Source organism: Anomaloglossus baeobatrachus, chromosome 1, assembly GCF_048569485.1.
Source record: "Anomaloglossus baeobatrachus isolate aAnoBae1 chromosome 1, aAnoBae1.hap1, whole genome shotgun sequence".
Taxonomy (NCBI): Eukaryota; Metazoa; Chordata; class Amphibia; order Anura; family Aromobatidae; genus Anomaloglossus; species Anomaloglossus baeobatrachus.
The window spans coordinates 618,314,591-618,327,043 of NC_134353.1; the positions used below are offsets into that span (position 1 = coordinate 618,314,591).

General features: G+C 44.3%; 1 protein-coding gene across 1 annotated transcript in view; it reads left to right on the forward strand.

The window, feature by feature from the left end:
• LRRC2 (leucine rich repeat containing 2) overlaps positions 1 to 12,453 on the forward strand; it is a 694,508-nt gene that overhangs the window by 100,068 nt on the left and 581,987 nt on the right. The window contains exon 2 of the mRNA XM_075318763.1: positions 8,802 to 8,956. Within this exon, the coding sequence (XP_075174878.1) occupies positions 8,832 to 8,956 (125 nt within the window). The 5' untranslated portion in view covers positions 8,802 to 8,831. The remainder of the gene's footprint in view (positions 1 to 8,801; positions 8,957 to 12,453) is intronic.

The window sequence follows — 12,453 nt, forward strand, 5'->3', positions numbered from 1 at the left end:
AAAGACAATGATGATAATTGCACAACTCGGGGACATAATTGTAATGTAAAAGACCACAGTTCTGCCTCCATAACTATATTTGCAAAGTCATGACCCTTGAAAATGTTCCATAAAATTAAATATTTTTCCCAGAAAACTATTGCAAGATGTAAATTTCTTAATTATGTTGTGCACCATGGACAAAGGAACACCTCTGGAGATAGACTTGTAACCTTGATATTTTTATTATTTTCAACAATGTTGCTTCTCAAGTCCCCAGGCAGTAGAGATGAGCGAACCGGTCACGGTTCGGCTCGAGGTCGGTTCGCCAAACGGAGCTCCCATTCGAGTTCGGTTCGTCGAACGTTCGACGAACCGAACTCGAACCAATAGGCTATAATGGGAGGCAATCACAAACACATAAAAATGCATTATAAATGTACACATACAGTTAATAAACATTGCCATAACACTTACCGGTCCCCGCTATCCCTCCTGCACTCTGTCTCCTGCCACTATTCCATCCGATGATCGCTGAATCCTCCCGGTGACCGGCACTGCCAGCAGAGATGCAGGACCTATCGTGACGTCAAAATAGCCATGTGACCAGTCACGTGGCTGATATCTCATTGGCTACAGACTGGTCACATGACTATGATGCGTCATGTAGGACCTGCAAGTGCATCTCTCCGGTACACGGTGCACATGTGTGTATCGTCGTGTACCGGCGACATGCTCTAGCACACGGTCGACTCCCCGTTCAGTTAGGGACCAGCTGACACATCACCGTTGAAATAGCAACGCAGTTAGCGGTGACGTCACGGCTAACCGCGGCTCCGGGAGCACCGTTGCTATGGTAACGCGTCTGTCAGCGTTACCGCTGTTACCGCTAGCAGCACTGATCACTCACGGAGTGAAGGCTGCACGCTGCTTCCCGTGCAGCTTTCACGGAATGAATGCTCCACGGGAAGCAGCGTCTTCCCCCATGCAGCAGTGATGTAGCAGAGCTGCATTTGTTGAACGAGAAAGACAGAAGAGCAGGATCGTGGAGGGCTGACAGGGGTAATAAAGATGGAGTCTCTAATGTGTCTGTGTATTTATTTCTATTAAAGTATTTTTTCTCTGTGTGGTGTCTTTTTTTTAACCCTTTATTGGAGATTCTTAATGGCCGGGTCAAACGTGCCTGACATTAAGAATCTCTGGCTTAATACTGGCTAGTAAAACAAAGCCAGTATTAACTCATGATTACCCAACAAGCCACCCGGCTGCAGGGCTGTTGGAAGAGTTGGATACAGCGCCAGATGATGGCGCTTCTATGAGAGCGCCATTTTCTGGGACGGCTGCGGACTGAAATTCACAGCAGAGGCGCCCAGAAACCTCGGGCTAACCTGTGCTGCGGATTCCAATCCCCAGCTGCCTAGTTGTACCTGGCTGGACACAAAAATGGGGCGAAGCCCACGTCATTTGTTTTTTAATTATTTCATAAAATAAGTGAAATAATTAAAAAAAACGGGCTTCCCTATATTTTTGGTTCCCAGCCGGGTACAAATAAGCAACTGGGGGTTGGAGGCAGCCCGTGGCTGCCTGCTGTACCTGGCTAGCATACAAAAATATGGCGAAGCCCACGTCATTTTTTTGGTGGGCAAAAAACTTCTGCATACAGTCCTGGATGGAGTATGCTGAGCCTTGTAGTTCTGCAGCTGCTGTCTGCTCTTCTCCATACAGACAGACAGCAGCTGCAGAACTACAAGGCTCAGCATACTCCATCCAGTACTGTATGCAGAAGTTTTTTGCCCCCTGAAAAAATTATGTGGGCTTCGCCATATTTTTGTATGCTAGCCAGGTACAGCAAGCAGGTACGGCTGCCCCCAACCCTCAGTTGCCTATTTGTACCCGGCTGGGAACCAAAAATAAAGGGAAGCCCTTTTTTTATTATTTCATGAATTTCATGAAATAATTAGAAAACAAATGACGTAGGCTTCGCCCCATTTTTAGGTCCAGCCAGGTACAACTAGGCAGCTGGGGATTGAAATCCGCAGCACAGGTTGGCCTGAGCTTTCTGGGCCCCACTGCTGCGAATTGCAGTCTGCAGCCGCCTCAGAAAATGGCATTTTCATAGAAGCGCCATCTTCTGGCGCTGTATCCAACTCTTCCAGCACCTGCCTGCTATACCTGGCTAGCATACAAAAATATGGCGAAGCTCACGTCCTTTTTTTGTAGTTTTTTGGCAAAAAAAATAAAAAATGCTTCCCTGGATTTTCCATTGCCAGTGAAGGTAACACCAAGCAGTGGGGGTTAGCAGCCAGTAGCTGCTTGGATTACCCTTAGCTAGCAATACAAAAAATGCAGCAGGAGCCCATATATATTTTTTTTAATTATTTATTTAAATAACTAAAAACAAAATGGGCTTCCCTGTATTTTGATTGCTGGACATCACAGTGCTGTAAAAATAAATCTTTAAAAAAATGACGTAGCGCTCCGCGGTATTTTTGATTCTCAGCGCAGATAAAGCAGACAGCTATGGGTTGCCACCCCCATCTGCCTGCCGTTACCTTGGTTGGCAATCAAAATACAGGGAAGCCCATTAATTTTTTCTATTTAAAAAATAGTTAAAAAAAAAAATGACGTTGGGTCCCCTCATTTTTGATAGCCAGCTAGGGTAAAGCAGACGGCTATAGCCTGAAAACCACAGCTGGCAGCTTTATCGTGGTTGGGGATCCAATGTGGAGGTTCCCTCAGGCTCTTTTTTATAATTATTTTATAAATATTAATAATTACACAATAAAAGTAGGGTCCCCCCAAATTGGATCACCAGCCAAGGTAAAGCGGACAGCTGTGGTCTGGTAATCTCAGGGTGGGAAGGTCCATAGTTATTGGGCCTTCACAGCCTAAAAATAGCAGGCCGCAGGCACCCCAGACGTGGCGCATCCACTAGATGCGCCAATCCTGGCGCTTCACCCCAGCTCATCCCGTGCCCTGGTGCAGTGGCAAACGGGGTAATAAATCGGGTTGATACTAGCTGTAAAGTCACCTGAGATCAAGCCCAGCAGTTTGTGATGTCATGGCGTCTATTAGATACCCAACATCATAAACTGTCAGTACTAACAAAAAAAAAAAAATCGACAAAAGAAATTTATTTGAAAAAACAGTCCCCAAAACATTTCCTCTTTCACCAATTTATTGTAAGAAAAAAAATAAAGGGGTCCCACGACGACTCTGGACCGTCTAGAATATGGGGGGAGACACTCAGGGAACATATCCCCCATTTTCTAGGAGTGCGGACCCTTCATGTGAGGAGTGTGGGTGCAATGAATCTGCACTCACTCTCCCCGGGTCCACAGCAGCAGAGTCCATGTCGTAATGGTTGCTACCAAAGCTGCAATGCCCTGCTCATGAGGTAAGGGCATGCCTAATCAGGAGAACTACTGTAGAGGACGCTCTGCTCACTGGTATATAGGTGCTCAGAGGTAATAATAGATATAATTAGTGAGTAACCTCGGCACTCTAAATCTCCCAGACTAAGTCAGTAAGTCACAACGGATAGTAATGCAAAATCACTCTTTATTGGTCCGTATTAAGAAAAAAAAAATTTTCATAAGCATATATGTTTTTGTCCAAAACAAGTTACAAATGACGTTTCGGCCTGAGCCTTCGTCAGATTGGACTTATCTGCATGTAATCATGAAAAATGACAATAATCAGTATCACATAAGAGTGAGAGAACAATAACATAAAGTCGAACAATGTAGAGGTACAATTGGGATGCAGCAAAAAAAATTGCAACACTGCAAGAAATGAAACACATGATACAAATGTCATAATACAGTACAAGGACAATATAGTAATGACAAATATGGGGTCAGAGTAGGCTTAGACAGCTCTGGTACGAAAGAGATGTAAAATCATAAAGTAACATGTGCAGTAGGTGTAGAGCTACACTATGCATGGCAGAGCTAATGGGTAGACCGACCATAGAAAAAGAACGGAGAAAAAGTGGAGAAAAAGTGGAGAAAAAATGGAGAAAAAGTGGAGAAAAATGGAGAAAAAGTGGAGAAATATGGAGAAAAAGTGGAGAAAAATGGAGAAAAATTGGAGAAAAAGTGGAGAAAAAAATGTAGAAAAAATGGAGAGAAAATGGAGAAAAAGTGGAGAAAAGGTGGAGAAAAAGTGGAGAAGAAGTGGAGAAGAAGTGGAGAAAAAATGGAGAAAAAGTGGAGAAAAAATGGACAACAAGTGGAAAAAAAATGTAGAAAAAGTGGAGAAAAAGTGGAGAAAAAATGTAGAAAAAGTGGAGAAAAGGTGGAGAAAAAGTGGAGAAAAAGTGGAGAAAAAGTGGAGAAAAAGTGGAGAAAAAATGTAGAAAAAGTGGAGAAAAAATGGAGAAAAAGTGGAGAAAAGGTGGAGAAAAAGTGGAGAAAAAGTGGAGAAGAAGTGGAGAAGTGGAGAAGAAGTGGAGAAGAAGTGGAGAAGTGGAGAAGAAGTGGAGAAGAAGTGTTTGTTCATGCCAGATGGGAGATAAATAATTTTTTACCGGCGCTGTCATTTACTGTAACGTGATCATCGGTGTACGGTGTATACCTGTGATCACGTGAGCGGGGACCGGAAAAACCGTCCTGAATCATGATCTCCAGGGTCTCAGCTAGCCCTGAAACCCCGGAGATTTTCTGACGTCGGGGGGCGTTATTCACTTATTTCTGCCTGCTGTTTATAAACGGCAGATCAGAATAAGGCTACATTAACACGACCGATCCATTTTTGCGGTCTGCAAAAAACAGTCCGTTTTTTTTCACGGGTGCATCCGTGTGGCATCCATTTCCGTTCCGTAGACGGTCCGTATGTCATCTGTTTGTCATCTGTGTGCCTTCCGTTTTTTTTGTGTACTGCAAAAAAACTGAAGGAGGGTAAATGCATAAATTTACCCAGGATCCATAGCTTCATCCTACATGAGGCGGTCACATGTTCACTCCAGTGCCATTTTCTACGGCTTTTTACAGCGTAGAGCACTCTGGTGATTTTCTTGTGCTTGTGCACTTCATATCAGTCTTTTCTGTCATTATAATGGCAGAAAGACACATAATGTCCCACTCTCCTGCATTTTGTAATTTTGCACCCTTTGGTGCCTTTCATATGGCACTAAGGGGTGCTTAGCTTTGTATTTAGCCACAAAAATGAAAAAAAAAAATGACGTAGGGTTCCCCCTAGTTTTGTAGCCAGCTAGGGTAAAGCAGACGGCTGCAGCCTGCAGACCACAGCTGGCAACCTCACCTTGGCTGGTAATCCAAAACTGAGGGCACCCCACGCTGTTATTTTAAATTAAATAAATAATTAAAAAAAAAAACACGTAGGGGTCCCCCCAAAATTGGATCACCAGCCAAGGTAAAGCAGACAGCTGGGGTCTGATATTCTCAGACTAGGGAGGTCCATGGTTATTGGACTCTCCCCAGCCTAAAAATAGCAGGCCGCAGCCGCCCCAGAAGTGGCGCATCCATTAGATGCGCCAATCCTGGTGCTTCGCCCCAGCTCATCCCGCGCCCTGGTGCGGTGGCAAACGGGGTAATATATGGGGTTAATACCAGATGTGTAATGTCACCTGGATCAAGCCCTGGGGTTGGTGAGGTCAGGCGTCTATCAGATACCCGACATCACCAACCCAGTCAGTAATACAAAAAAATAGACGACAAACACATTTTTATTTGAAAAAACACTCCCCAAAACATTCCCTCTTTAACCAATTTATTAGAAAGAAAAACAAATCCAGGTCTGGTGTAATCCAAGGGGTTGCCATGACGATCCACACTGTCCCAGTCAATGAAGAGCAGAATGTTCCCCATTGGCTGGGAGAGCAATGCAGTGACCTGAGCTAACATCAATAGGTCAGCCCAGGTCACTGCAGGGCATGACAAGTGCTGCTGTCAGCGAGGTACATTACCTGCGCTGATCTCCAGCACTGCCAACAGCACCTGTCACTGAGTTCAATGACCGACGCCTTCACACCAAGTATCGCGAGAGGCCCGTGACGTCACCGCTAGTCAGTCTCGGGTCGGAAGCGAGAGAAGGTGATGTGACAAGCGGCGGCCATGGAGGACAGTGACAGCGCTGAGGTCGGGATGGCGGGACTTCATCACCGCAGGTAAGCCGAGCGGGACCATGTGTGAAGATTGTGTGTGCAGAGTGTGTGTGCAGAGTGTGTGTGTGTGTGTGTGTGTGTGTACGTGTGTACATGCCGCGGGCAGGAGGGGGTGGAGCGAGCTGAGCGGGGAAGTGTGGGCTTCCTGCACGTAACTAGGATAAACATCGGGTTACTAACCAAAGCGCTTTGCTTGGATACCCGATGTTTATCTTGGTTACCAGCTTCTGGCAGGCTGCCAGCTATGGCTCCTGCACACTGTAGCTGTAAAAAGCCCTGCTTTTTGCTGCTAGAACCGTTCTCGAACGTATCTAGAACTATTGAGCTTTTAGCAAAAAGCTCGAGTTCTAGTTCGATCTAGAACAGCCCCCAAAATCACTCGAGCCGCGAACTGGAGAACCTCGAACCGCGAACCGCGCTCAACTCTACCAGGCAGTTCTTTTCTTTTTTTTCTGTTCTCCATGCTCAGTTTGGCACACACAGACACACATTGCAAAGATTGAGTCAACCTCACCTCTGTTTATCTAGTTTCAGGAATTATATTCATATTTCCCACATCTGTTACTTGCCACAGGTGAGTTTGAACAAGCATATATTGTATAAGAAATATTGTCCTGTAGATTTGGGGGTTTTGTATGATATTATGTCCAATTTGAATTTTTTTTTCTCAGTTTGTTTTTGTGTTGTTCTAATACACACAAAGGAAACAAGTGTGTATTACAAAACATGTGCAATTGCAATAATTTTCTGGGAGAAATACTTTTCTTTTTCTGGAACAATTTTGAGGGTGCCTACACTTTCGGCCATGACTGAATAATTAATATATTGATTAAGTTGGGGTAATTTGGAGAGAAATATTATCACACTTATCACAGTAGGAAGGGATGGTACGCTGATGCATTATTGTATTAATAGAAGAACATGTCATAACAATTAGAGAGTAAAATCTGGGAATCAAAACAGAGGCTGAAAAAAATGAAAAGTAGGTTGAACTACATGGAAGAACGCACACCAAATATAAAACAAGTGCAGAGAGTGACAGACAATAGGTGGGGGTGCACGGATAGAAAAAATGTTTATTGCACTACTTTAGATTGAAAGACATTGCAACTGTAGACACACGGGTGAGCAGATCTGTCAAGATTGAATTTGCGCAGATTTTTACCAGGAAGTTTGAACTACATCAAATTTATTATCTGCAAATTGAATGTATCCCACTGTGCCTTGGATTCTAGAGATAACTCAGAGCATAATAAATGTAAGATTTAAAAAAAAAAATGAAATAATAATACTTCATCAATCATCTCCATTGCTTGCTCGGTACTGTTCCATCGTTATCACCTCTTCTCATCACTTCTCAGTGCCCGGACATCTTCATACTATGCAAGAACTTCTCACCATGGCCAGGTCCAGGACATGCACAGGAAAATTCCAGGGATAGTCGTGGCCAAAAGTCTCAGGCTGGATATATATATATATATGTCCTAAGTTCGTGGCACATGTCTTGATGTCACAACATGCACTGTGTTCTTTCAATGAGCACTTTTTTATTTTTTGTAACGTTACGATGCGAGTAGATGAGTGTACATGTGCTATAATTTCCTAGGACTATTTGTAGTTGGAAGTCTTAAGGCCACGTCTCACTAAGCAACATCGCTAGCAACATCGCTGCTGAGGCACGACTTTTGTGACGCAACAGCGATGTTGCTAGTGATGTCGCTGTGTGTGACATCCAGCAACAACCTGGCCCCTGCTGTGAGGTCGCCGGTTGTTGCTGAATGTCCAGGACCATTTTTTAGTTGTTGCGCTCCCGCTGTGAAGCACACATCGCTGTGTGTGATAGCGAGAGAGCAACAACTGAATGTGCAGGGAGCAGGGAGCCGGCTTCTGCGGACGCTGGTAACCATGGTAAACATCGGGTAACCAACAAGTCCTTTCCTTGGTTACCCGATATTTACCTTCGTTACTAGCGTCCGCCGCTCTCAGCTGTCAGTGCCGGCTCCCTGCTCCGTGCACACATACCCAGCCTACACATCGGGTAATTAACCCGATGTGTACTCTGGCTAGGAGTGCAGGGAGCCAGCGCTAAGTGGTGTGCGCTGGTAACCAAGGTAAATATCGGGTTGGTTACCCAATATTTACCTTAGTTACCAAGCGCAGCATTGCTTCCACGCGTCGCTGCTGACTGGGGGCTGGTCACTGGTTGCTGGTGAGATCTGCCTGTTTGACAGCTCACCAGCAACCCGTGTAGTGACGCTCCAGTGATCCCTGCCAGGTCAGGTTGCTGGTGGGATCGCTGGAGCGTCGCTTAGTGTGACGGTACCTTAAACCTAGAGAGCCCGGGGTATCAGTGCTATACAATGTTAAGAAGAGTCATGAACAACCGTATCGATGAGAGTGAGCAGCAGGAGTAGTAGGGAGGTGAGCAAATAGATAATATTTTTTTTTATTTTTTAACCTTCAACTGTGTGGAACAAATAAAAACAAATGCATTCTGGAGAATAAGAATTTTGTAAAATTTAACTAGAATTCAATTCTACTTAAATAAATTTACTCACCTCCAGTTGACTCTAGTTCTCTACACTGTTGATTGAACAAAACTGCTCTTGATGCAGCTGGATACAATGTTGTTATATGGGGAAAACATTGTTTTGTAATATAACAATTGTATTATTTTGTTGTTCTGACCCTACAGCGTTTTTAAAACTATATTGGATGTAAGGCCATGACGTTTGAAGTCATTGTTGTTGACTTCTCCCAGATAAGAGGACTTTGGGAAACTCGTGTTAAGAAACATAGAGAACGATGCAAAAAGGAAACGGAACGGCTAGAAACTAGTGCCTTGCAAAAGTAAGTACAATCAAATAATACATGCTATTATGACTAAAATATTTCTTACAATAAGATTCTATCTGACTAAGCCTTTGACTTCACATATTGATAGGGAATTTTACTTAAGAAAGTCTTAAAACACCCACACAATTCTTTGCTATGAGTGGCATGTTGGTCAGGGGTTAGTGCAAATGGCATCTGTCACTATTTTGCTTTTTTAGTTATTAATATGGTCATACAGGTGGCATAAAGGTGAAATTAGCCATGCATGTATGCTCCCTGGATGATGGGTCATTTGTCAAAAATCCTCATTTATATCTTCTATCCTCCAGGCTATGGGGCATGCTTGTGCTGCCCGGAATATAAGCCTGCCTCCGGTCTTCATTATACAGGCTTCTTCCTCCCCTTCTCTTCAGAGTCCCTATGAAGGCATGTGCATGTTCAGAAATTCGGCACCTGCACAGTCTGTCTGCTGTTTCTCCCATGGACTGTAAAGCAGCAGTGATGCTCCAGCACCTGAGCACAGCAAAATTGAAGCCTTTGCCCACAGAGAGGCAGAATAGTGCAGAGAGGGATGGAAGCCATAATGGCAGACATGAGATTTCCAGCCGCATACCTGACGTCATAGGGACACCAGGGAAGAGAAGGGGAGGAGGAATTCTGTATAATGAAGACTGGAGGCAGGCTTATCTTCCAGGCAGCACAGGGCATGCTTCTCCAGAAGTGATATCTTCTGCAGTGGAGCTGCCAAGAGTCTGAGTTTCTGGAGATGCAGCTTCCCATCTCATCTTGTTTTGATGGAAATCCTAAGGAGGGTCGTGGTTTTATCAATCAGTGCCAGATTCACTTCACCTTCCATGCTCAACTATTTTCTTTGGACCAAGCCAAGGGGGTGTTCCTTGTCTTTCTGCTGTCCAGAAAAGCCCTTGCCTTGGTGAATCCTATTGAGAATGCAAAGGTCTGGAGACCCGCAATATTAGAATATTTCTAGAGATCTTGAAAGTGGTGTTTGAGGCTCCTGATCGCACCTCCTCAGCCACACCATCACTTTTTACTTTGAAACAAGACTTTGATACTGTGACTCAGCCTGCATTATATTTTCATACCCTGGCTGCAGAGTTGACCTGAGTGAAGTAGCCCTGGTCGCAACCTTCTAGCAGGGGCTATCCAGTTGTATAAAGGGTAAAATGGCTGACAGAGACATTCCTTCTGCCCTGGATACCCTTATACACCTGGCTATGACGATAGATCTCCATATTCATGAGCAAGCTCTTAAACAGGCCCAGGTATCTCTTTGTGGCAGAGGATCACCCAGGCTTGCATTAATCTTTCAATATATCCTGATGACAGAGCCATATCTCCTGTTACTCAGCCACTGCAGATTGAGCGTTCCAAACTTCTGTGAAAAAGTGTCACCATAGGATTAGTGAAAATGAGTGTATGTGTTGTGCAGGCAAAGGAAATTTTTGTTTATCAGTGCTCATTGAGGCTGGGAAACTCTATTACTTATGGTTAGTCGAGATGACCCTAGGGGAGAAATATTGCTTTCCAAAGCTGTCAACTGAAGTCAGCCTGGTCTTCGGTGAGAGGTCTCTTTTTGTAGATCATTTAGTCTCCAGATTCCATGGTAACTGTATCCATCAAAACCTGGTTCATAAACTCCACCTTGCTATGCAGCAGCTAGATCAACCATGAATATTTCCTCTATTGATGGACCACTCTCGTCTGAGTCCACATCATGTTGTCGGTCATGCTGCAAATTGAAGCTTTGCATTTTCAGAAGATTTCCTTCTATGTGTTATCCAAATCTTTGATTAAGTTCTTTTGTTTTATCCCTGGTTGTGTCTACACGTACCAGTCTAAGGGGTACTTTGCACGTTGCAACATCGCTACTGCGATATCGTCGGGGTCAAATCGAAAGTGATGCACATCCGGCGCCGGTAACGACGTCGCAACGTGTAAAGCCTAGATGCGCCGATAAACGATCGCAAAAGCGTCGTAAATCGGTGATCTGTGTAGCGTCAGACATTTTCATAATGTCGCACCAATAGGAGATACGATGTTGTTCCTCGTTGCTGTGGCAGCACACATCGCTGTGTGTGAAACCGCAGGAGCGAGGAACATCTCCTTACTTGCCTCCACCAGCTATGCGGAAAGAAGGAGGTGGGCGGGATGTTTACGTCCCGCTCATCTCTGCCACTCCGCTTCCATTGGCCGCCTGCCGTGTGACATTGCTGTGACGCCGCATGACCCGCCCCCTTAGAAAAGGAGGCGGTTTGACAGCCAGAGCGACGTCGCAGGGCAGATAAGTGCGTGTGAAGCTGCTGTAGCGATAATGTTCGCTACGGCAGCTATCACAAGATATCGCATGTGCGACGGTGGCGAGGACTATCGCGCTCGGCATCACAAGCATTGGCTAGCGATGTTGCAGCATGCAAAGTACCCCTTAGATTGGTTCTCCAGAGAGGTACATCAGTGGGACCTCATTTGTGCTACCAGCTGCTTTGCCGAGGTCTCTCATATAACTCAGCCCTCTGTGTCTGAAGATCTCTCTTCTCTGCTGTCCTATTATCATTCCTTTGCAGATTTTTTGTGAATAACATTTAAGACCTCCCAGTATACCTTATGATTGTCACATCAACTTTCAGCTTGACACCTCTACACCCCATGTTCGGGTGTACCCTTTATCCTTCTCAGAGATTCATGCCATGTCAAACTAACTACTGGAAAACTTGGCCAAGGGATTCATCCGCAAGTGCTCTTCTTCTGCCTGTATCGGTTTCTTCCTCACATTAAATAACTATGGTTTCTTATGTCCTTGAATAGACTATTGGGGGCTTAACAAGATCACCATTAAAAATAAATACCTTCTGCCTTTGATTTCTGAACTTTTGACAGAAAGTCTTTTCAAAGCTGGATCTAAGAGGGGCTTATAACTTGATCCAGATCCGTAAAGGGTATGAATGGAAAACAGACTTTAATACCCATGATGGTTACTAAGAGCATGGCATCATTCTCTTTGGTTTGTGCAATTCACCCAATGTGTTTTAAGAGTTCATTACTTACAAGTGAAAAGGTTTTGGTACCGTTTTACGGTATACCAAACCTGAAACGGTAATACCATGCCTGATGAAGGGGCCTGAGATGTCTCGAAAGCTTGCTTTGTAACATCACTTTATTTTAATTTAGTTAGCCATTAAAAGGTATCACAAGATTATAATTTTTGTTCCTCTCACTGAGAACATTCAATAAGAGTTCATTAATGACATCTTTGAAGACTTCCTCTCTGTTTCCTTGGTCATATACAGTATGTGGACAAAATCCTGATCATGAAATGCTGGCTGTTAAAATGCTGCTTGAAGGATGGCGACATCTTCTCGAAGGTGCCAGTTTGCCTGTAATAATTTATACCAATCATAAGAATCTGACCTTTCTTCAGTCTACCCAACAGTTAAATTCTCTTCAAACCAGGTGGGTACTCTTCCTTGCCCCATTCGACTTTGAGTTACACTTTC